Source organism: Perna viridis, chromosome 7 (assembly GCF_037379345.1).
Source record: "Perna viridis isolate PV_CMFRI_1.1 ecotype Kerala chromosome 7, ASM3737934v1, whole genome shotgun sequence".
Classification (NCBI taxonomy): Eukaryota; Metazoa; Mollusca; class Bivalvia; order Mytilida; family Mytilidae; genus Perna; species Perna viridis.
Window position 1 is genome coordinate 34,398,765 of NC_142451.1, and position 27,379 is coordinate 34,426,143.

Genomic DNA, 27,379 nt, shown 5'->3' on the forward strand with positions numbered 1-27,379 from the left:
TGCAGTTAACTTCATCGCAAGGTTTATATGGCAAATGATCATCAATGTTTATTATTCCACAGATAAATTTGCATTTAAAGAGTAATCAATGGAACCAAGATTAAGTTGTGTGTCTTATTTTTCTCTAGTTCACTAGATAATTGTCCATTTTATGGCAAGTATTTAAACAAAAGTAATCAAACAAATGCCTTTAGATTTATAATCACCAATCTATCACAATATTAGGTCACTTTCAGATGACCTTGATATTCTGTATATGGAATATCTACATCCTATCTGCTAATGTTTCATCTTAATTATAGATATTATTACCAATTTGTGGGTTAGAAATTTCAAAATACAAGACAAGTTCAAGAGTTCAGACACTGTATAATGCTTAAATCATATCTTTGAAATTATGTATGTTAATGTTCCTGAAGTTATGCAAATAACCAGGTTTGCAGCAGTTTACACTGAAAAATGTAAAATGGTAAAATGACCCAAAGCAGTTATTCCAGACAACCTTTCAGAAGTCAGAAACATTACTGATAATTTAATGATATCCCATGCAACAAAATTGTGGTGATATAATGTTTTTGACTCATCTTGGTATCAGTTTGTCCATCAGTCCATCCTTGTGTTATAGAATGTTGTCACCTGGATAGCGCCTCCATTTTTTTACTGAAATCTGTCCAGTGTGAGTATGGGAACTGAATTGTATTCTGAGCATGCTCACTATGGTTCTTTAATTCCTAATGGGTTCTAGTTAAAATATTAAGAATTGATTTGCAATCAAAACAGTATTTTGTTTTGGTTAATATTTGATGTGTGGACTGCTGAGCAATGGACTTAAATGGTTTCACAGTAACAAACCACTTTATACAAAACTACCTTGTTTACTCAAAGAAAACCAACCAATCAGAAAGCCGGAAGAAATCAAATTAAAATTAAAATATATCTTATAGGAACATTTATATGATGGCAAGTACACTGGTAGTTCATAAATGACACTCAGACAGTAAAAGATAAAACAAATATACAGCATTGACAAATATAACGTATTATATAAAAGAGTTGACTGCTTTGTCTTTGACTCTAGTTGGACCAGTTTTATTTTACTGAAAAAGGCAGTGGCGGATCCAGACCTTGGTCAGCTGGGGGAGCTGACCACATGTCAGATTTTTTGATTTTTTAACAAGTTTAACAAGGGTGGATCAAATTAATTTGTGGAAAATCAAGATTTTGTGCTAAAATGTACATTTTTTCTAATACAGCTGCAGCGTGAATGTCCCATCAGCCCCTTCCAAATCTACCACTGTTAAATTAAAAAAAACAGTACAGGGGATTGAAAGAATGTTGTGAATTAAAATATACAAATCAAGTGCCCGATCATGACTATTTTTCAAAACTCAAAATGTCTGGTAGTACCACGAGTCTTGGCAAGGCAGACCTCTGACAAGTAACTTAAATTAAAAGGTTTTATTTCCCAATTCACATTATTTTCTAGTCAATTGTCTTTCTTTTATTCAATGTATCATCATAGATAATGTTTCTGTACTAATAAGTTGCTTTATAGTTCTGTTAGTTTGTAGCCATTTATTCACCTGACACTTGTATCAATTATTCTTTACATAAACATTGGACATTATCTGCTTATAAGGTACATGTACTTGTATCAAAACATGCGCTTCAGTAGTTCAAGGGGGTGGTGTGACATATTTGACCAGATATACACACACTGGGTGTTAATTGGTTTCACCCATAGTCATACGAGCTCAAGATAAAACCAGGTTAAATTATACTTGTTACTTAATTTTATGGTGATATTATTTTTAAGAGACGCAGGGTGGGGATGGCTAAAGCCGTAGTTCCCCCGATTAATCATGCACTGAAAGATGTAAAGGAGCTCATTTAGAATGAGTTTCATTTCATCTAAGCTTGTATATTATTTTGTTAGGATATTTAATTTTAAATATCACTTATTCCCATCAAAGGATTATCATAGAATAAATAGATATTTCTCCCCACTCATTTGTTTTTAAACAGAAACTTAAAATGCCTATACAAAAATATCTGTTCTATTGTTAAACAGCTGTTATTATTTTCAATTCATATTAAGTATATAGCTCATGTTTACAGCAAAACTAAAAATACTATTACAGGGAAAACCACATGGTCAATTCAATTTCTAATGTTACAATGTTAAAAAAATAATTAATTTACCGTGCATATCATTAAAATATGGTAATCTCATTGGATAATCGGCTTTACATATGATGTTTCACCCCCACAATTAAGTACACTACTACTTTTTATCACTGTGCATTGCTTCTTTTCTATGTATATCTTAAAAATAATAGAAATAAGATAAAAAAATAAAAAAACATATAAAATGTAGTTTTAACAATTGTTTCATTTTTGATGGTTCATCGATAAAAGAGTTGACCAATCATACATTTTGGACAGGAAGTCCTAGCTAGCATGCTGCATTAAAAATGTGTTACAGTCAACACTTTTACATGCAGATAAAACATTGAAAATGAAAAATGTAATTCTTAACTGAAGTCTGAGAGTTATATTGTACTTACTGGGTAATGAATAACAGCAGTTTTTAAGTCAAGACAGAAAATGTCACTAACCAGATGCTCAACCTTTCCCTTACATACCATTGAAATATAAGGGGCTAAATATTAGCACTTGAATAATAATGAGCAGTAGTGAACAAATTAGTGGCATTGGTCATTCTTTGACTGTTGTATTTTGTAATTTCAGACCTGTATCATGGGAAATAAACATGGGACACAGAAAAAAGATGGTGACTTCCCAGGAGAAATCAGGGGAAGAAGTAGGTCATTTACTGGATTCTCCACAAAATTTAGACGAAAAAGTAAAAGTCCAACAAGAGAAAGAAGTTCATCTGTTTCTGAGCAGAGACCCAAAAGAGGAAGTTTTAAATCTAGTCAAGTCAGTGATGCTCAGAACGGCCATCTTAAATTATCAAAGACAAACTCTTTGCCTGTTGAAGATAAAAATAAACCTGTATCAATGAATTGGTCAAGGAAATCTCCAGTAAAAGAGGATAAAAGTGACGCATCTAAACTACTATCTACCTCTGCACCTCAAAGATCTCGATTTTTACCACATCATCAAAATTCAGCAACATTGACTTTTTTAGATGGGAAAGACACTCTGGGCCGTGATACTATTCGTAAAAGCTTTACACAACATGCATTACAAGATTCTCCAAGGTCCTCAGTTCATAGAATGCGACAGCTGAGTAATGTTATGTATGGGGATAGAATAGCCAATCTATCACTACGCAGAGGAATAGCTGTGCAAAACCGTGATATGTCTCTGTCTCAGGCTAGTCTTTCAAAAATCTCTATAAAATCTAGATCTCTTCATAGTTTGTTGTCAGATGACTTAGAAAATGATCTGTTAGCAGAAAGTAATATTGAATTTGATCCAAATATGTTATCAAGTGAACCAAAGAATGGGGATCCATATTTCATGCGACCACGGACTGGCTCTGCTCCTGCTAGTGAATTCAAACATCGACAAAATAAAAGATGTACTCTAGGAACAGGTGAACGACAAAGGAGAAGAATATCACATCAAATTCCTTTAGAAAGTACCCCAATAGATACAGTTTCTCCTGGTCCAATGTTAGGAGATAAGAGATCACCAGAGGAGGTTATTCAGGCAAGGAGAATGCTTGTATTCAGAGCACTCAAAACTGAGGAAGGTATTGTTTCACCAGACAGCTCTAAAATCCATAATGATAAACCCAGTGATATAACCTCCCCTACTAAATCATTTGGTATAGTAAGTGTTGTACCAGGTGCACTTACAAACAGAGTAGAAGCAAGACTACAAGAGTCAATAGAATGTTTGCCTAGGTATGATCAGTTAAATACCAGTATGTCTCTTGGTAATAATAGTCATAATAGTTGTTGTGATAATGAGGTACAAAATCAGGGTATAAATTATCGTCAGTACAACATAGGTACACACTTATCTAGAAGTTCTGAGGGTTTGTCAGATAAAAGATCTGTCTCACCTAGATTCAGACCCCCAGTCACAAGGCCAACCACACCAAAAGACCAAGAGGGACAAGGAGTCTATTCACAGATAATTTGCACTGAAAATTCAAGGATTTCTCCTGTTAAAGAAGAAAGTGCTGGTAGAGTTACAGACACAAATAGATGTTTAAGAACACCTCCTAAGAAATACCTACCTAATATAGATGAATACAAAATATTGACATCTAATGTACCTAAGTCAGATCATTGGGGGTCATATGAAAGTTTGACAAGAGATAAAAGGTGTGGCCAGAAAAATTGTACTAATATAAGTAATGACATAAATTACATGTCTCGTGAAAGGAGTAATTGTCTTTCTTTTAACTCACCTAAACAGGTGGTAAAACATGAAAAACTCGGAAATACTGTTTTATATGAAAACTGTATTTCTCCAATTATGGATTATGAGGCTTCGCCAAGATTACGATTAAGAAGTAGTAGTTTATCTGTGCTTCATGACAAAAATAACCTTAATCAGAAAAATGAGAGTCACCAAAAGATGAACAGATTATGGAGTTACAGTGTTACTTCTTTGTGTGACCTTAGTTCAGATAGATCAGGGAATCATTCATGTTCTGGACATAATTCTCGTTTTCTTGATGACAGGTTCATAGGAGAAAATGGTAAGTTCTCTTGATTACAAGTTGAATACTTCTAAGCATGGCAACTGCTTTGAAATGACTTGTAAACTTGTAAAAGATGATGTAAGTTGCACTCTTTGAGATGAGGAAAATTTATTTGATAATTGAATGAAGAGTATTGATAGATGAATTCAATTCATGGCACCAATTTTTCAATGCCTACATGCCTTTTGATCGTAGGTGTTACACATTCATGTTTCATGTTCAGCAACAGACATTATTTTTTTCACTGTGACAATTTCTTGTTGTAAAGATTACATGCAATGTTTCCCTATACTACAATGATATGGTCTTTGCTATAGGTTTGACATCAATTTGGTTTGGACAAGAATTGAAGTCATTTATTACGATTTTAAGCTGTAAATTCAAATAAAGATAGGAAAAATTTTCAAATGTGGCTAAATTCCCACTTTGACATGGACACATTAGTAAAAGATTGTTTAATTTGTCATGAAATATTGGGAGGCTACTTCCCCCGAAAACGGGAGAATTAACACCAGTCAGGGGTGTAACATGAAGAGGTTATTATACAGAATAACAATTATTTTAGGCCTGTGTTCTATCCCTTGAAAATTTAATAAATAACCTTTATCAGTAATGTTTATTTTCAAAATTTTAACATAAAGAAGATAACCCATGATACCTGATTCATCCTTTTTCTAAAATTGGGTATTGTTGTTGATTGATTAATTATATGAATAAAGCCTGGAATAGATAATTTCAAATTGATATCCCATTGGTGTAATTACAATGGCAAATAAACCTACTATATAGACACCAATCTTAATTGATTTATTTTAAGACTAAAGGTGTTAAGTATCTAAACATCTGAAGGAAAATTTGTCTAATGGATTTGAAAATTGGGTTAAAATTACATACATTACATCTGTTTTTTTTTCAAAATAACTGATAAAAGTTATTAGCTACATTTTTGTATCACTGAAAATGGTAATTTCAAAAATAACACCCTTGACTGAACTCTATTATGCTGTTGATTCAAGTTCATATTCCCATGTTACATCTAGTCATTATTTTTTACACTTAATTTTGTGGATATTGGTCATCATTTGTAAGGCTGCCCTATTATAACAGGTGGTTGGTATTTTACAATAAGGTTTTACATGGAAACTATTGAACTGGACTTTCCAGAAGAAAAGAAGATTCATGCTGAAGTAAAGCTGCTAAAACTTGTCTGTGCTGTAAATTAATCAGCCTTTGATGCTTCGACAGAATCTTTTCAAATCAAGAAATGTGATTTTCATAAATTTAAAGGAAAGGTCTGCTATCAATTTGATATGTTCTTGTATACTGGTATAATATGTAGTGAAAGGCTTTTGACCAGTATGGAATACTTTTGGTAGCAATATTGCAAAACTTTTGTGTAATTCTGAATTATGAATAAGAGGCCATTTTTATTCTTAAATCTAGTTTTCTTGTTAAAAGACAACATTTGAGTTTTAAGTGGATTTTAAACAGTAATTATCTCCCCATCTTTAGTTGAATAAAACCTACTTATGTGTCATCATTTGCAACCCTTCATGCTATGACTTTAGCTTGATGGGTGTTAGCCTGTGTTTTCTTTTTAGTTATATTGCCCATCAACTTTCTGATTTTGCTTTTTTAAAATTGTTGGGAAAATTCAAATTGATGAAAAGTGTCTAGGTTTGAAAATCTTATATTGATGGAGGAAATTGTTTTTTTAGCTGAAAATAGTTCCATTTGATTATAATTACAGTGCAGGATAAAACTCTGTTGTAATACATGTACTTTTGAATGTGATTGCAAATTAACTTTTGGACACTGGTTTAAAAATGTCAGGAAAAAGGTGAAACAGAACAAAATTTGTAAATGTGTGTGAAGTTGGATACTGTTTAACTATCAATTACAGTTTTTACTTCAGAAATCGGTAATTGATTGACTTTCATTTTATAAATATTAGAAAAAACATTTCTTAATAATATGGGAAATGCAAATGTATAATTGGAGTTTTATTTTATATATTAAGTAATCTTTTGCTCATATTACAATTTTCACAAGAATAAAAAAAAAACAGTGCTTACAGCACTTTGATTCAACTTTGTCATGAGAATCTCATCAACCCTTAATGAGAATGTTTTGAAACTTGTTGAGCAGCTTAAGTTTAATGAGTTAATGCATGTGTAAGCTTGATTTTTATATATAAGGAAAATGGATATGATGAATAGGTCAAAGTGACAAGCCTGTCAATTTCGACAAGAAATATTATATAAAGAGAATAGGTATAGTGAATATGTCAAAGAGACAACAACACAACCTGAATGAAAATGTCAGCCCTAGACCACCCAATGGTCTTCAATGAACAATGTAGAAACCCTCACATCAGAGGGCAAGTAGCAGCTGGCCCCAAAGCATCATCATACACAGGTACAATTGAAGAGTTGCCTCTGTATACTCAAGTAACATAAAAATATATAATAAAGGTGAAAATGAAACAAGACATATAGAGGACATGTTGAGGAATGCTGTTGACTTAATACAGACTTTGCACGAAACTCAAATTTGTCAATCTTTTGAAACTTTGGTGAATTGTTTCATTTTGTTGAAGTGAGCTCCTTTTCTGACTTTTATTAATTTCTGATTTTATATTTTTGAGTGATTAGACTTACATGTAATAAAACAAAAATAGGTCAATTTCGTGTTTTCTAATTGAACTGGAATATCCATGGAACTGATACTTTAAAATTGGTAGTCACTATTTCTCCACCAATCATGTAAAATTTAGGGGATTTGGTGACCATTTGGTGGCTTGAAGTCAGAATGAGTCTTAGTGCTTAATAAGTTGACAGTTGGCACACCCATATATTGTATATATCAGAGTGTACATAAGTGCTGTTGGTTCAGTAAGTTAGTACTATAAAAATTGGGCTCAGCATGACAGAATAGTACAAAGCAAGGTATGTCTAGAGAGTCAGTCATTCTCATCCTGAAATGCATGAAATATCTGCTATAGGATATTAAACCATAACCACAGGGGCTTGCTCCCACTATCAAATATGCATACTAGTTGGGCTGCATATTTGATAGTGGGAGTATTAGTCCCTGAACCATAATCAATCATTTTGTTGAATTAGAAAATGTCTAAGCTGGTGTCCTCTTGATTTTTTAGATCAAATGGTATATATCAAGTTCTAAGTGAGACCTGTAGATATCAGTCAGGATATCAGTATTTCATTATTTACTTCAATATTATTTTCTATATTAAATCAAGTGTAACATTTTACATCCCTATCACACTGTCAAGTAAGGGTAATGACCAATAATATATGTCAAGTATGGCAACTTGATAGTGAACTGAACAGAGGATGTTAAGGATTGTGATTTGTGAACTACAAAGTTGTTTTCAGTTAATTTTTATTACCTTTTTGATTTGAAATTAACCAATTAAGCAAAACTGCAACTTTTACAAACAGTTTAAATATTAGCAAGGTGATCACTCAAAATGATTTCATTTACAAGGGATACTGAGTAAGTGTGTCATTGAATTTGACAAACTGTTAAAAGACTACCCTTTGCCCTATGTATTTTAACATGTGAGTGGACACATTTTTGTCATGGGCATATGTGTTCACATGAAATCTATGGTGAGGTCAAACTAATTTTATAATTAAGGCCAATCATATCTGTTATATAGTTGCATCAGCGCCACTACATTTCTGTATTTTGTTTCATGCATATGCCCCCGTTGTCATGGTCTATTTCCTTGGAAACTTCAAATTTCAATATAAGAATTTATGTTAAGTTTTCTAATATGGTCAGTTTAATATGAACCACTTATGCTTAGGACAATCATATTTGGTATGTAGTTGCATTAGCATCACTGAACTACACTTCTGTATCCATCCCTACAGTCATGAATGGTCTATTGACTTTGAAGTTTTAAATTTCTATTAAGAATTTATGTTACGGGTAAGTTTTCTGATTAGGTCATTTAAACAAGAATCACTAGTACTAGGTCAACTGTATTTGGTATTCACAATTCCATATTTCATGCATATGCCCCACAGTCACAGTCTATTGACTTTGAAATTTTACATTACTGAAACATCATTTTGTCACAGTTTCATATAATATTGCAAAAAATAAGCTATACCTGAGGAATCTATCCACTTTGGTTATGTCAGATATTTGTATTGATATTTATATGAGTTGTACATAATATATAAAATGAATAACAATGTCACCATCAATCAAGTTTTGAATAACAGGGTCCATGTGCAACAGGCAAGACATTTCTCTGTGCTGACAGCTTGTATTAAGATTTCTATCATTTTCAGGGAATTAACAATTCCGAATCTATTTTTAAATTATTTAACTATCACATTTAACTTTATTTTATATCATTTTTGTTTTGTAGTTAGTAAAAATGAAAACAACCAAATAAGACAATGATCCAGAAGTAGACTTTTTTTAATAGTGAACCATTGACTTGACTTAATATGTAACTACTAAAGATTTTATTGCTTCTGTTTGTACATGAATTTTATTGTCAAACAGCATTGACAATTTTAAACACCTTTTCTCTTACATAATATAAATCTGAAAATAAGATTAAGAGTCCTCACAATTTGATACTGAAATAAACACGAAGTGAGGAAAAAAATGGACTTAAATGTAAAACACTTGTTGAATTATCTCTCTTTGGAGTCAGTTAACAGTAATGATATTCCTTCATGCAAATCTATATATGATACCAAACCTTCCTTTGAAAATACATCGAAATCCCTTGAGGGGTTTAGGAATAGTTGTGATTATGAGGTTTTAACATGAAAAAACCCTTAATTTGGATTATCTCTCTTTGGAGTTTGGACATGGATTATATTCTTTCTTGCACATCGACATATGATTCCCAGCCTTTCTATAAAATTTCTTCAAAATCACTTGAGCAGTTGAGGAGGAGTTGCACCTATTGGATTTTAAGATGTAAAACCCTTAATTTCGATTATCTCCCTTTGGAGTCTTTTCGAAAGAATTTATACTCCTTGATGCACATCTCCATATAGTACCCAGCCTTCCTAAAAACCATCAAAATCCCTTGAGCCATTTAGGAGGAGTTGTGCTAATATAAAATGTGGACAGACAGACCTGAAGACGGACAGATGTACAGAAAGACAGACAGATGAGGTGATTCCTATACAATGAATCTTTGGGAAGGTGTTTTACATCCATTTTGGAAAATCACTTTAATTTTGATTTTCTGATTACCGAAATTTATTCATAACAAAAGGGGGAGTGTTCAAGTTTTTGCACAAACTTTAGAAAAGTGTATGGATCTAAAGTGGGAAGCTCAATTTATTTTTTAGAAAAGTTCCAATATTCCATTTGAAAACACTTGCAGAAAATTTTATAATTCAGAATTTTCATGGTGGTATGTTATCCAAATCAGCATACTGAAACCAATCCTGAATTTAACTCACCTGGCCAAAGGCCAGATGAGCTATTGGCATCACTTGGTGTTCGTTGTCATTGTCCATCTTCATCATCATTGTCCGTCATCATCATCATTGTCTATTGTCCTCTGTCTTCAACTTTTTCAACTTTTCAAAACTCCACCCTCTGACACTTCTTGACCAATTGGAAACAATTGGTATGAATGTTTCTTAGGGTATCCTGCATAGAACAGATGTGGGGATTTTTGATCTGTCGAAAAACATGGCTGCCTTTTCTGACTGGGTTAATGTGTTTAGCATGATAAGATCTATCTGTGGTCAAATTTTCATTTAATCTGTTAAGCTATGTTGGAGTTATTGTCCTTTTTTACCTTTTTTTGGCTATTTTTGATGTTATTTCTTTAAAAAATCTTCTCCTCTGACACTACTCGACCAAGTGGAACTAATCTTGGTATGAATGGTCCTTGAGATATCTTGCATAAAACTGGTGTGGGGATATTTGATTCATCGAAAAACATTGCCCCCAGAACTTAAATTAGGACATAGGGGTCAGACAGTAGTTTTTCACATACATCTCCAAAATAGTTAGGTTTAGCCAAATTCTGAAAAGTTTCCAGCATGGTTAGATCTATCTGTGGTCAAATTTTCGTTTTAATCCATTAAGCCATGTTGGAGTTATCACCCTTTTTTATGTTTTTTTTTGCTATTTTTAATGTTATTTCTTTCAAAATTTTTCCCCTCTGACACTATTTGACCAATTTGAACCAAACTTGCTGTTAATGTTACTTGGGATTTTCTGCATGGAACTGATATTGGGATTTTTGATCAGTCAAAAAACATGGCCATTGTTACTAAAAATAGGACATAGGGGTCATACAGTAGTTTTTCGTACATATCTCTAAAATGGTAATGTCTAACTAAATTCTTTTACTTGCTGAAATGATCCTTATTATAAGGCCTACAAAAGTCTGCAGGAGTAAAAGTTGTCAGACAACACCTTGTAAGAGTTATTGCCCTTGAAATGTGAAAAATGATGTTCTTTGTTTTTTTGTTTTTTTTACAGTTCTCAGCCAATATCTTGAAACTATGATAGATAGAAAGAAACTTTCAATTAGTGAAATGATCCTTATCATAAGTCCTACTAAAGTCTTCTTGGGTCAAAATTGTTGGACAACTTCTTATTAAATTTATTTCCCTTGAAAGGCAAACTCAACCAGGTGAGCCATTCTGGCTCATGGGAACCTTTTGTTTTAGTATAAATCCTTATTTTTCATACACTTCATACACTTGCATATGTTTATGGAGGATTGATAGAAAATCTACTTAGCAGCCCAGTTAACAGCTAAATGTGTTACCCAAGTATCAAAAAAACAAATCTTTCATGTGTGGGGGCATCATCTGTTTCTTCCATACACAAAAATGTTTCTAGGGTAATCTTGGCTTAACAGTTGTGTCATGTGGAGTGTTGGTACATCACTTTGACAGTTATTTTTTTTTACTCTAGAAGTGTATGTTGAAAACATTTAATTTTGTTAGATGACCTTATTAGTCTTACCAATATGTCAAGCATTTAAACTTTAATCTTGTTGCATATGTTTTATTTTTAATATTGCCAATTAATCCTGTCAAATTATTTACCCACACCACATTTAAGAATGTTCATTCACGAAATATAATCTTTCCATCAAATCACTCATAAATTTTGTTCTTTTTGTTTTGGACCTGGATGGTTGCTTTGTATGAATTAAATTTAAAGTTAGAGGCTTTTGAAGGTTATCTGACACACCTTGGTTGTTGTATATTATTAATTGAAATTTGTTTATTACAAAAGACATTAGAGATTTATTTTGTTCAGTTGAATTAAGTTCTTATGGCAATCAATTTTTTTCCTGTCTTTTTAAACCTTATTTAAAATGAAAAATGATACATTTGTTTACAATAATTTCTCTTTTCCTGTGCTTCCTTATGGTACCCCATTTTAACTTTTGTGTAAATATTCCCTATCTAATACACACCTGAACAAGTTGTATACATGTCATATATTAGACCAGGTAAAAAATCTAGTGGAAAATGTTCAATGAAATGTTGGATTTAGGTAGAAGTTTACAGGTAAGGACTTGAGGACTTATGATACAATTACTGTGTTAGAAATGTGTATTTTATTTTACATGTAGTAGTGACTAATTTAGTGAAGGTATGTGTATTAGTTTGACAGAACTTGTTGTTTGTATTGAATACTCTTTCATGATACACATTTTCTCAGCATTTTTTTTATACAAGTAGCTGAGATAAATGATATATATTCTCTTTCTAATACAATTTCAATATCTTTAATCTTTGTAGTAGTGGTATTTTATTAAAGATTGTTTTCATTAATATAAAGTTATGTATTGATTTGAAAATGGAATTGAATCAGTCATTCCATGAAGTAGGAACTCTTCTTTATAAAAGTTTGAAAAGTTTCCCTAGATTAGGGGTTTGTTTATAATCTCCTTGACCTTATGAATGTTGAAACTTGATATACACATTCCAATGACAAGTTTACTGTATGTTTTGAAATGTATTATTTAGAAATCACAAGGCTAATTTACATTCTCATAGTTACTTGCAGGTTGTATATTCATAAATACTGCAACTGTTCTTTTTGAACAGTCAGATTGAAGTTGCTGTATAATTACAATTATATGACATTGTATTATCTTCAAATCTAAAATGGCTGTGGTCTAAAAAATTTTGAAGCATGATATTAGAATATTCTTTTAAGTTTTTAGTGAAGTACATTTATATTAAAGCAATAATAGTGTGCTTACAATGTACTTAACAGAAACTTTGATATACAAATTTTGCTCAAATGGTTAAAATTGCTGTGTGCCACTTGGCGGTGATTTTTCAGTGGTTTTTAATGTGGTTCTAAGCCTTACATACACATATTGATTTAATTTGGTCCACTGTTATTTCTATATATATTTAGTGATAACTCCTACAGCTTGTTACAACAGTTAATCATTCAAAAATATACTGCAATCACATAGCTTGTTCGTATTTTCTTCCATCTTTCCCAAAATTGATGATGAGCTATGATCTGATTGAGTCCGGCAAAAAAGATGGTACAGGACTGTGAGACATTAATAAAATTAAACCACGCTTATGCTTGCATTTCTCAGTGGAATTGGTAATCATGAATCAAGTTTTAAAATCAATGATGACTGGATAATATTACAGGAATTGTCTCCCTTGGAAATTAATATCAAAATTTGTTTTGTTAGCACTTTCTCACCTATATATTCATTTCTCAATGCATTTGGATTAAAGTTATACAAAATGTTGCTACTATTAAACCTCTCAGTCTCTGACAAGCAACAAATCAGCAGGTATTATTTTATTGATATGTATGCCCATCTGGAGCAAGTGTTGAACATGGGACACTGTTTTGTTTATTACCATATATCCTCTGCTTTAGCAGTATATACATATTAGTGATGTACTGTATTCCTGTCATGCAGTTTATTTGTCCCCAGTTTCCATTCACAACTCAATGTAAGTCTATTGCCAATCTTATTTCTGAACCTTAGCAGCTATTGAGATAATTTAGGTACCGTATGTGAGTGTATCTATTATTTGTTACGGACCAAGGTCATGTGTGTTCCCTTATGAATTTTTTTTTTTTTAAATTACAGGCTACTAGTAAATTTATTTTGGAATTTAAAACTTTACCTTAAATGTATGCAGTTGTTTAGATCATACCCTATATCTGAGTGTACTTAGATAGGTCTCGGATAAAGAATATGATTTGTCCCAATCTGCTTTTTATATGACTGCAAAAAATTTACAGATGTTTATGGTATCATGCTGTTGTTGTCATTGTCATCTGTAGACACTGCCTTTCCAGACAATAACTGGAGAATAAGTGTATAGTTCTTATTGAAAATATGCTGCAATTGGAAGCATGAGATTGATTTTGGGGGTTTTGACATGAACCATTTATGAATTAGGGGACAAGAAAAAAGGGCCAGAAACAAGCATTTTTATGATATCTGGACAATAACTTGATCAGTGCGAATGAATTTCATTGAAATTGTTCCACAAGGTGTCATACCACCAACTGAAAATAGAGATTAATTTTGAGGGTTGTAACTCAAACAGTTTTAATACATGAATTTCATAGAGGCCAAATAATGGGCCGTACACAAGCTTTTTCATGTTCAATAATGCCTTTTTTTGTGGTAGGGGATTATGTTTTGATATTTGCAATGTTAATGTTGTAATAATTTTGTTTAATTTTTTGCTCTTAAAATGTAGGTACAGGTGTGGACACAAAAGGGGTTGGAGTCCTATGAACAAATATATAGCTTTTTGTGTGTGTGTGTGTGTGTGAAATCTTGATTTATCACAAATTCTACCCACCCACCCCCAATTTTCTTGTCCTTCTTTGCTTGGCCTTTCAATTTATTCCCCTATCCTGAAATAATGAACATGCCCTTTTGGTAAAAATCTTGTTTTAGTCTTAGCTAACATTTACTTGCTGAACTAAAATATTACACATTTTTTTGTACCTTAAGTTGAGTTTCTTGTATTTATAGATTATCTGTACTGCATAATTACATGGGTCACGCTTACTTGTCAGTATAGATATTTGTCTTTGTAAAACAAGGAAGTCAATTACCTTTTTTATGAATCACAAGTCAGGGTGCCTGTGATAATGTAGACCCATGTGATATCCTAATATTGCCAAGTTGTATATTAATACAGATAATGTTTACATTGACACATTGAGGTATAAAGCATGCTTGAATGGTAATTCATTTTTTTAAATAAAAAAATCTTTTGTCTTTAACTACATGTATGTACATTTAACAGGTCATTACTCAGGACAGGAATTAACTTTAAAAAATTAACAGTCATGATGAATTTAATGTATAGATAAACAAATCATTTTATTCATTTTGACTGGGTGTTTTGTCACATCAAAATGCATTATACACACAAAAAAATCCTTGCTTTTTATATCCTGCTACACACTGTGGTGAATAATTATGTGATACCCCAAAGAAAGTTGTCTATTATGTCCGTCAATCTGTCTGTTAGTCCCCAAACATGTACCATAAAACACAGGTTAATTTTAATTTTCAGTAAAATGCAAAATGTATTTTTTGAGTTAGGTGATTTGAACATTTTGCCATACCCCTTTTAGCTCACCTAGCCTGAGGTGCCATGTGTGCTATTGCCGTCACTTGGCGCTTGTTGTTGTCAGAACTAACCTTGTTTTGACTGTTCCTTATGGTATTCTGCAAAAAACTGCTGTAGGGATTTCAGATCTGTTGACAAACATGGCTGCTGTAAACTAAAAAATGACCATAGTCAGGGATTTATCTGGGTATTTTGGGAAATGCCTTATTCAGGCAAAAAAATTATCAATAAATTTGCCATTTGGTAGTCAAAATTAGGGTATATTGCATGATTTTGAAATAATTTTGGATGGATAGAGTCATTTTACAAGACTGAATGCTAGAAAAATCCCTGATGGTGGTTTGTCATCAGTTTTTATACAACTGCAAAAAGTTTACGGATGTATAATGGTATGGTACTGTCATCCATGTTGTCCTTGGTGTTGTCAATTCATAATGTCTGTAGAATCTCTTAATATTAGAGTTATCTTTCTTGGAATATGAATGCTGTAGTTGAATTTTTTTCTTGATGAATGGGAGTTTTCTTTCTTGGAATGCTGAAAGAAGGTGAAAGTGAGTTCTTTTAAAATCGTGGAAATATAGATATACTTTGATAGTGTTTTCCCCAGAAATTTGTGAAGGCATGGTTATTATAGTGCTTCGAGGGCACTCAACAGTTACATGTGGTCATACTGGGGGCACATTATAAAATGTCATAAACATGTACAGACACAACAGGATTATATGTTTATTTGATAATCAATTAAAAAAAAATAATTTATTCTGAAAATTAAAAGTATGATTTTGTTAACTGGGGTCACATTGTAAAATTATTGATTAGGTCAGCATGGTGCTAGAAGATTGAGGCATGGTGTAGCACCATGATAAGTTGGTCTAGGGAATCCTCTAGTTTGAATTTGAGTTGGATCAGTTATGTTCCTGTGTAATGATTTGTAATATAGCATGTGTCTATGGATATTGAATACAATACAATGTGTCATGATATCATTAGAGGTTTTATTTTATTTTTAGTCTTATTACAGTGTACTTAAAAGTAAGTTTATTATTTTGTGGTTTTTGGAAACGGGAAATATTTGACCTTAATTTGGCTTTGTATTCCTAAAAGTTGAATTGAATACACTATTGATGACTATGCTACTATGTATCAGGAATTAGATATATTATGTTGTTTTGTGAGTCAAAATGAACTTATAGAAGTAAATCACATTACACATGTGGCATAATTAAAAATGCTTTTTTTTGTTCAGATTTGAATTTGATACGTCTAGTAAATATGGAAACTGGTGAAGTATGCCCAATTTGTCATTTGCCATTTGACAAAGGGAAGAAAAGAAAGCTAACTGATGCTTGTGGACATGAAAGATGTTATACTTGTATGTTTAACCATGACTCCTGTCCTCTATGTGATAAAAGTAAGTGGTGATTGATATATATATATATATATATATATATATATATATTCAAAATTGTTAAGTAGCAGTCTTTTTATGAATCATGCAAATTCTGTAAAATATGATACACCCTAAAAAGGGCTACACATTTTAATTTTTCAATTTTCTTTTTACTTCAGCATTTTTAAATAAAATATCAAAAATAAAAATATATAAAAATATATAGGCTTTCCAATCATGTATCTCATTCTGCTTGATTCTTAGTGGGAGTGGTGCTTGAATTTAATTCTGATCTCTTTACCAATCACAAAAGATCAAATTTGTGGAAGGTTCACATGTAGTGGGTTTTATATTTGTTATACATCTATGTGCTAAACATATTCTTTGCAATTACTTGGCAATTCACAAAATTTACAAATTGAATCCAAAGAGCAAGTTTTTTTATTACTTTTAAACACCAAAAAAATATGTCAGCTTTAGAAAATGCATGTATATAGATTTAAATAGGCATATGTAGATTCACCATGTTAGTCTTTTTATTCAAAACCTTTTTTATGTTTGACAAGTGTTAATCATTTATGATGATAACCTTTATCTTGCCTTAACCTTTGACTTGAATGTTAAATCTATGTTTTAAAGTTTTTTCCACTGCAAAAAAAATGTTTCCTACCTATGATGGTATCTCCCTATCCTCCTCTGCTTGGCATCTATTACCTATGGTTTTTTTTACGAGAACTTGAGTAAAACTTATTACATCTTATCAAAATTTCAACTCATCATGCCTAATGACATGACAGAGGGCCCTTTAGATTTGGAGGTTTTTGCCCCATCCCTTATGACAATAAGGAGCTAAAAGGGGTAAAATAGGCGCTATCATTAGTATTGATAGAAAAGTAGACTGTTAATCAAATTTTGATGATTCACATGTCAATGTGTTCTTTTTGAAATGTTTTTAAAGTATTTTACATGGTAGACTTATCTTTCAGTTGTTAGAAGGGTACCAATTTGGGACGTGCCAAAGAGCCCAAACTTTGTATATTTATATCCCCACACAATGAGTGGGTAGAATATTGGAATCACCTAGTCCGTCCATAATTTTGTCGGTCCCTCTGACTTTCAATTATCTCGGCTCCCAATGAATAGATTGATTTCAAATTTGATGTGTGTATAGATATATCAAATATAGATGTAGCATATATTAAAACAATTTTTGGTGCTGTCCTATATCAACTTCAAGTTTTGTGGGTCTTAACCATTTTTCACTATATGAAATAATAGAGAAAATTTTGTCACATAAATCCCTGTGAGGGATGGATGGATTGAAGGCAAAGGTCTTTGATTATAAGCATCCTTAAAGCAGAACTTTTTCACTTGTAATTGAATTTCAGATTGTGTTATCTTGTGTCCATAATAAACTTTAAGTCCCAATGTGTCAAAAACTAACATTGTGTCTACACTTTCCTCAAGTGAAGGAGTTCAACATGCAAAGGTGCTCCACAAAGCTCATATTAAGAATGGAATTGTACTATAAGGTAACATTCCTCAAAAGAAACACTGGAGTTGAGGTGATGTGACTTGAATCGTTTAGGAATTTTCCTGATGTATAGGCATTTATAATAACTTGATTAAAAGTGTATGGAACATTTTAAGAATGCCCTAACAGGTGCCATTATACAAAATGTAGGGTGGATTAGTTTTGGAGGTCATGATGTAATGTAATGGGGGATGAATGGCCAAGAAAGGTGCTAGAAACAAACATTTTCCTGATATCTGGATGATTACTTGAGTTAAAGGGAATGGATCTCTTTAAAATTGTACGACAAAATGCCATACTGATAGTTGGGCTTGATTTTAGGTGTTGTGATTTGAACCGATTAGGAACTGAGGGCCAAGAAAGGAAGCAGAAGCAAGCATTTTTCTTACTTCTGGATGATATAAATTTGAAAAAAAGGAAATTGAAGTTGTGACTTGAAGAAGCATTTAGGAATTAGGAGCCATTTGGATTCTGGACAAATATTTATTCTGTATCAAATGTCTACTCACAATCAAAATTCATAGTTTTATCAAGCTTGAATAATGTTTTCATATTTGCCCCAAATATTCAGGGTTGGACCTCTGCAAATGTTCCAAGCTCAGCACTTTAATAATTGTTAATTGCAATCTGACTGAGGTGTAAGTGTTCAGCATGTTATAAACTGTTGTCAAAATTGGAGTTATTGCCCATTTTGTTGTTTTGCTTTTTTATTACTTTAAAAAATCTTGTTCTCTGAGACTGTGTAACGGATTCTTACATAACTTTGTGTGTACGTATCTTGGGATATTTTCGACATAACTGATGTGGGGATTTTTTATCCACCCATTAACATGGCTGTGGTTACTGAAAAAAGACCACACAGATCAAACTACAGTATTTATAAGTAAGCAATAAATTTGTTCCACAGTGTTCTATACCACAAAGTATAAAAATAGGAGATGTGGTATGACTGCCAACAGGAGGACAAACAACAAACAATTAAACTTCTACAAAGGTCAGACTGGGATTGATCTAACAGATGGAATATTTAAGAAAATAAACTTTCATTATTCAATCAGCTAATATTAGGAATTCCTGGGATTCACAAGTTTTATTATGGTATGGCATTGTTTTCTTGGTTATAATTTTTGGTAGTAGACTCTTTGTTTCATGTGATAATTTGAGTATAAGTCAGTGTAGTATATTGTCTGCCACATAAGAAAGGTTGGGATTAGCTTGGTGATTTTATAAAACTTACCTATATACCTGAAAGCGAATATTTATTGATCTGTATGGAATTGTTGGTTTGGGCACAAGTGCTCCTGCTCTGTTGTTCTTTGAAGGTCATATCCTATGAAAATGGAATAATATCTTTGACAGATTGAGGTGGTTTGTTGTATTGGAAATGGGCACTTCATAACGGTCAGTCTGGACATGTTGAGTTTGTTAAATAGAGACCTTAATCTTATGGCAACAAAGCCTTCGGGATACCTGACTGAAGAACTCTGTCAGAGTATGTCCTACTACTGGTTGGGCTGCTGTGTTGATGCTCTGGCCTACTCCAAGACCCGACATGCGTCCGAGAGCGTTTCCCCACTCGAACTGTTTTGGAGTAGGTCAATGTGTAGAGTGTCAATAGAGTGTTATTGTTGTAAATTCCAGTATTTATTTGATACTGTTATCAAGGTAATCTTCTGTTATGGTTGACTAATTTAAAACTTTACATGTCCATCAAGTCTCAGCTGGTTGTAAGAAATTACCTACCCACTAAAACTGGAAGCAAATGAGTCTCAGCTAGTTACTGATAATAATTTCCTTGAAATCTGTTTATACTTTGATTTTGTTAGAAATAACATAATCGGCACTGAAAATTTTAAAAAGAATGACTAATAGTCATTAATTGTTAACATTGGTGCCTTTAAAATCAAGATGGCTGAGCTACAATAGGATTTCAAAATAGGTATAATTCAGTCTGGTTTGAATAAAAAAGAGAAAAAAAGAGCTCAGCTTTGAGTACAGATGTTTTGTATGTAATAAACACTTAACTGCATGACAACAGATGAGGATGAAAACTGTTGAAGTTAAGTATAATGACATTTTTTTCAGATGTTTCAACTCAACAACCTAGTGAAGTAGATCAGACAGATGATCTTATGGTACAGAGGACGCGGATGAAAACAAATGGTCATTTCACTCCAAAAATGCAGATACCCCCTGTCAAAATAGATAAGAACCACATAGACTCATCCACTACAAAACCTTCCCAGCAAATAGGTATGAACAATAGGAGTTGTACAGTCTAGAAATTCAGTTTATTCTAAAGGACTTTAATGCAGCCTCTCCATGTTCAAATAATGACCATATGATGAACTTTATTAGGTATTTAATTGGACAAGGTGATTCTAACTTTCTGTTATTCATCTATGTTTGATAGAACATTTCTAAACTCTAACAAGTGGTATACTTATATCACAAATATCAATTTTCTGGAAACCACCCTCTGTGAAAGTACTATTTTTCTTGGGGTACCAATTTTTTTTTTTTTTCATGGGTAGGTCAAACCACGAAATTTTGTTCCCACTAAAAAGAAGATTTCCATCGATATTTATATAGAAAAAAATCAATACCACATATTCCAAAATCCACAAACTTTTACAGTATTTCATACATTCAAATTGCACATAAATTTTTGTCACAAAATAGAAATGAAATGCACTATGTCTATGTGCCATTTTGTTTTTATAATGCCTAGTTCTTCTATTTTGTTTTCTTGTTTTTTCATTTCATAATGAATTGGCAGACGTAATTATTTCCTTTTTAATTTAAATAAATATTTAGAGAGGTCATTTGATGGATTCAAGATGTTTTATTTTGTTAATTTAACATCAAAATTAATTACTTTATATTTATGACAACTGTTGTTTGAAATTTCTTACTTATTTTAATAATTTGGTGTCTTCATTGAAAATGTTAGTGTTATGCTTATCATACTGTATACTAAAGGAAATGGCTGAAGTTTCTTTTCTGAATAAAGTCAGTGTGTGAATCACAAATTCAATATTAAAAACATGAGTCATAGTCCTTGAATGATCAAAAAGTATGCAATTTATTATAGATAATGTTGTATAAGGCCAAAGTAAAAAATAATTTCTTTGTTATGTCATGTTTGTTCATTATTTATTGAATGGTTATAAGATCTCATTTAGGTTTTTATATATTTGTAACAATATTAAGCTTTTGTGATTAACTTGATTCCTTAATTGATTAAGTAGAAATAGTCATTATCGTGTAAGTACTGCATATATGTTAATTGTTTAGGTTGCCAAATAATGTTTCAATCAAATTTCAATAAACTACCCAGAAGGAACTGATCAAATTCTTCCTCATCAACTCACATAACATGCCAAAACTACTTTAATATTTTTAAAAGAAATATTTTCCAAATGTAACATAGTCTTTAAAAATTTCTTCCCTCCTGAGATGCTGAATACACTATTATTTTGATGGATTTCTAAACCCTTTCTTCTGTATGTTTATTTATTATACTGCTTTCTGACATTAATTACACATCACATATGTATTATTAACTATGCTATTATCTAATTATTTGATTTAATTTCATAAAGTATGAATTAAGTTACAAGATATGTTATGGTTTGGAACTGTTCATATATTCCTTAATTAAGGAATGCCAATATCTTTTGACACCAATATTCTTTTAGATATTGTTTTCCTTATAATCAGCAGCTCTAGAGCTCTGTATAAAGGGATCACTTGTCTATCTCATTGTTTGTCTAATATATTTTTGTGTATTAATATCAATGAGCCTTCATTATTTTTTATTACATTTCATATTTTATAGTTTCCATTTAAACATGTATTTCTAACAAACCCGTATTTTGTGATTTTTTCATGCTTGGTGTTTAGATTACAAATGATGTCAGCTGTTTATATTCACTATAACATGTGTAAAAGAAAATTCTGTGGCAGAATTGTCAGAATCAGAGTCAATATTGATTGGTCAAGGATCTATTTGTAGGTATTTGCCTGAATATGTTCACCATGGGCCTTGGTCAATATCTCTTTTTTAAGTGTTCCATAAAACATGATATTGAGCGGCCATAATTGTATAAAATATTTGCTTGTACATGAAACAATGAACCTAGTACTAAGTAAATATTGCCTTAGAATTATATATCAGATACATGTTAAAAGTTAAACTGAAAGAAACAATTAGGATTATTAAGAATGGTTGATAATCTGAGCGTAAGAAGTTTTAATAATGATATTAATAACTTACTTGACTTAACTATTTCTCTTAGTTTTGTAATTAGGACCATAAACCAGTTTCCTCCAGTCCACTTAGTATTGTTTGCTTCTTTCCCTTTCTATTTAGCTCCTCCATGTTTCTTTGCAGTCTGTACTATGCATAAAAACTGTTGTACATGGAGATCTATACAAAGTGCTTTTTATTACATGAAACTTAATTAGTTATGATATCATTTCATTATAGCTGTAAAAAGATTACAGTTCATAATGTAAAAAATTTCTACTTTATCCTTAAAAATCAATAGTTATACATTATGACATGGAGGGTGGTTACTCATCAATGAAGTCTGCAATATAATGTGTAGTAAAGTGGATACTTCTCTGGTTCAAAACTATTCAGATATTGATACTGTAAAAAGTGAAAATATTAAAGGAAGAACTGACATGTTGAAATAATATGTGGGTTGTTTCTAATTGCAATATTTCAGTATCACAATACAGATGTGGAATAACTAGAAATTGGATAGTTGCTATACCCCATGCAGTAATTCATATTTTATTGGTAAGAAGTTAATTTTTAAATGTGTGGCAAATTATAAGCTGTTGTTGCTGGAGGATCTTCTCTTTTGTTCCTCAAGATTTACACAAAATAGTAGCATGATGGTGTTCCTTGTTTAAATATGAGTTTTTAAATTATCTTCTGAGCATGAACTACCAATTACCCCTTTTGTGCATGGTAAGTTATACTGTCATTCTGAAGGAAGGAGAATACAGCTGTACCCAGCTTTTCCTTCATCCATCTGTCTATCTGTTTAGGGGTAACACTTTAGTATATGATGACTTGACATTTTTCTAAGGTCTTTCCCTATATGGGAAAGACCATATTGTTTTTCGTATGTGTTTTTTTCCTCCAACATTTATTTTGACATGGCCCTGTTTCATCATCTTTCAAGATTACAATCTTTACCAAATTAGGACCATTGATTGACCTCATTTTGGACTTTCACAGAATGACTCTTTTAAAGATTTCATCATCCGTTATAGAAGTTATCTCCTCTTGGTGTTTTCAGCATGATTCCACTATACATTTTTAAGGATATTCTAAGCATACTTGGTTAACACTTAGAGATATCATCATTTCCTATAAGCAGCTAAGGATATCATCATCTTCTTTAAGATATATATTCCTTTAAAACCATTTCTTCCAGTGGCTCACATCTTGAAAACCATTACAGATAGAATCAGTCTGAAAATGGTTACAAGTACACAAACAGATGACCTGTTGAATAAATATAAACATGTATTTTGTTAATAAACCTTACAGGAATTATATCCCTTGAAATATCATACTCAAGTTTTGAAAATTTATATTTTGAGAACTGTAAGGCGTAGAGACATGGGGCCTTTATCAATGATCTCTCATCCATATGATCTTTCATTTGCAGAATATGAAATGACCCTTCTGATAATCTCTACATTTTGAGTCCAAGTTTACATTTGTCTGATAGTCTGTTTAAAAGTTATGACAATTTAATTGTTTTACACGGTCAGTTCTGTGACCTTGACAGGATTGTATGACCTTCACCATGGGAGTTTTTTCAAGGTCAAGTGATCTAAAAGTGTATGGTGGTAGTCCCAAGACTCTACGACTTCTAGTACTGGAGTTTGTTGTTGCATCATATTTAATTTATTCATTATGCCAACAATGAGCTCTTGAGTTGCCCATTTTTTTTGTAAATGTGTTGTACATGTTCTGCAGATTATCATACAGTTTTCAGATTGGAGATATCATGTCTTGTTTTTGATCTATTGAAATTTTAGTATTTAAAAGTGGTGATAAATATCTTTCTAAATCCACAATAGATTATGACACCAATAATCTTTACACAGAATGGAGGATCTGCTCAAGTACATTTGTTTGACATGCTTTTACTTGACCATACAATAATTGGTTTTGACAAGGACCAATACCAAAACCAAAAAAATACAACAACTTGAAATATTCATATTTTACAATGGTTTGGTATATTTCATCAGTACCTATTTATAGAATCAACATTGCATCATTTTTTTTTCAACTTTGTTGAAAGGGGTCATGTGATGTATCATTTTGAAGGCCTAAATTAGCACATTTAAAAAATCTAAGTTTCAAATCCAATAGTTCATACATGTACAGGATAGGGTCATTAAGTGCAAATATTTAGAGCTCTTTGAAGGTAAGATTGCCACATATCAAATGAATGGTCTTAAAGCATACATCAGAAGTAGTGATGTTTTGTCCCCTAATAATTGGTTGGGGTCAATGAGTGAAGAAACTAAAATGTTGTATATGGTTAGGTTGTTGCATATCAAATAAAAGTCTTAAGGATTACATGTATCACAAATATAAATTTTGTTTGAGCAAAAAAAATTTGATTGGGGTTAATAAGTGCAAAATACTAAAGTTCATAGATAGTGGGGTTGTCTCCAAATATACATTAAAAAAAACCATGATAAAAACTTTAACAATTGCGTTTGACAGGGCAAAAAAGAAGTGGTTGTGGAAGGTTAGCTTGTTATTTGTCGAAAAAAAGGTCTTAACATGCAAATTACAGTCCTCAACCGATCCGAGCCACGATTTGACAAATCGATGACTGTTGACTGATTGATCGCTGACGGATCTATGACCAGTGACTGGTGAATGATCTGATTGCAGTTTTGTTATGTAAAGTGACATAAGATCTGTTTGAAATAAAGGAAATGTAAAATAAAAGTATAAATTGGTTTTTAAATCTATTACATTATGTAAATATGTGTAAAATTGACAAAGAAAGCAACAAAAACCATAAAATACAGTGACTGCTCTGTGGTCACGTGATACGATCACCGGTATAATGGATTGGTTTGATGGATTGATGACTGACTAGACACTGATCGATGATCGATCACCGATCACAATTTTTGTTGCATGGATCGGTTCAGGTACTGTACCAGGAGGAAATTTTCAAGGGAAAGACCTTCAATTGTTTTACAAACAATTGACATACTAGATGACCATTATTTTTACAATGCAAATTTTGCAACAGTTGCTCTGCAGCAATTTTTCAGTCACTTGATATTTTGTAAAAAACAAGCTTAAGGTGTGCTATATTTTGGGATTTGATTTGGATGAAGGCAAATATATGTTGGCAAGATAGGCTCATACATGAATATATGCACTTGCACACCTTTAGGTGGCGACATTTTCATTGTGTATAGAATGTATTTTGGTTAGATTCTATAAGTTTTGTGGACTTGGGTATTGTAGAAAGAAAATTAGTTTTAGAAAAAAGTTTTATTTAGGAAACATAATAGACTGCAGTGTTTATGCAGAGCAAGTGAATTTCTCTTGTACAGAACATTTTAGTTAGAGAATTACCGAATATAGTGGGTGATTTTTTTTTCAGAAATGAATGCCTTAGTGATAAAAAATCACTATAAATAATAAAGATTTCACTTCTTTCCGTCCAAAATTATTCCCATAAACTGAATAATGTATGTAATATACTAAAGAAAAAATATATTTGAAGGGTCAATTTCACCTCCTTGAAAATTTTGAAGTGGTGAAATCAACATAAAAGGAGTATTTGATTCAAAAATGCACCCTTGGCAAAAGAGATGGCATTTTGAACCATGGTAAACCGACGCTATTCTTAACTGAACACACTTTAAAGTCCAATAGAAATTAATTTTGGACAGGTTTTGCTGTATTTTTGAGATATTACACAGATTGTGGCCAGTAAGTAAGTTATACAATGTTATAAATAAAATTTCAGAGAAAATACAAAGATTTGAATACAGTTGTACTATGTTGGGTAAAGTCAATCATTTTTTTATGGATTTTTTTTTTCAGTTATAAAGCCACGTCAGCAAGCATGTAACCTCCCAGTAACACCAACAAAACCAAGATTTTTCCTACCAATATGTCCTAGTCCACCAGTTCAACAGCTTAGGATGAACTACACAACTGATCCTAACAATACAAGGTATTACAGCAGTGACTCAGCTATAGGATCACCTGATTTAAGTAGCCAGAACATAACAACAAATGATGACCTTAATGAACTTCCTGGATGTCATTACACAGAATCTACTCATGGTAATAAATTTATATATAACCTATGCACCAAAATCAAAGAGTATATGATGTTGTTTTGTCCTTACTGTCTGTGAGTCTGTGAGTTCTTTTTGTCAGTAAACTCCTCTGTTTGATAAGTTTTGATGAAAATTCAATAAAGGAACTTTCATATTTTGGATTTTCGGATTTTGACTACATAATGAACCATTCAGGAATTATAGACAAAAAGGGGCCAGAATCTAACTTTGTCCTGAAGCCCAGAATTACTTGAGTCTGCATTCACTGATTACAAGTATATCTAGATGCTATCTTTTCAATTTAGTAATGACTTGTGCTGTTTTTCCTACTGTGTTCATAGTTTTTACATTCATGTTCCTATTTTTGTTATCTCTTTTCTGGTTTACTAAGGTATCCTTCTGCCCAAGTCCTCAGATTTGGTGTATAGACATACTAACATCTCTTCAATAGTAAGGTTAATTTCCAAGAGAATGCTGGATATCTTCACAATTCCCATATTTGTAAAATTTCTTCTACTTTATCATGTTTATTTGAACAACAAAAATCCAAAATCTAGTAATTCTTTTGATATACTGAATCTACACATGCATTCAAAAGTTTGATGTTTGGTTAAGTATTATAAGTAAGAGCAATTTCTTTCAAATATCTAAATTTTTCTCCATCTCCATTTTCTGACAGAAACCTATGCTATATCTAAAAAATCACAATCCATGTTCAGCACTATATCAAGCCTTCATGCTGTGTTCATAATTTGTCTTTTTTTTCAGTGTTGACTGCT

At 31.9% G+C, this 27,379-nt stretch overlaps 1 protein-coding gene and 1 long non-coding RNA gene across 4 annotated transcripts in view; one reads left to right on the plus strand and one right to left on the minus strand.

Moving 5' to 3' along the window:
• The window catches only part of LOC148612428 (protein TANC1-like), a 78,867-nt gene that overhangs the window by 17,672 nt on the left and 33,816 nt on the right, over nucleotides 1-27,379 (plus strand). For all 3 annotated transcript variants that reach the window (XM_088593849.1, XM_088593846.1, XM_088593845.1), the window contains exons 2-5: nucleotides 2,752-4,684; nucleotides 16,562-16,726; nucleotides 20,325-20,492; nucleotides 26,359-26,604. In XM_088593849.1, coding sequence (XP_088449975.1) covers nucleotides 2,761-4,684; nucleotides 16,562-16,726; nucleotides 20,325-20,492; nucleotides 26,359-26,604 — 2,503 coding nt within the window. In that variant the 5' untranslated portion in view covers nucleotides 2,752-2,760. The remainder of the gene's footprint in view (nucleotides 1-2,751; nucleotides 4,685-16,561; nucleotides 16,727-20,324; nucleotides 20,493-26,358; nucleotides 26,605-27,379) is intronic.
• LOC148612429 (uncharacterized) lies at nucleotides 15,047-23,376 on the minus strand. The gene is made up of 3 exons (XR_015924396.1): nucleotides 22,519-23,376; nucleotides 19,477-19,569; nucleotides 15,047-15,850 (listed from the first exon to the last, which is right to left on the minus strand). It is a non-coding gene; the product is annotated as an uncharacterized LOC148612429 (long non-coding RNA).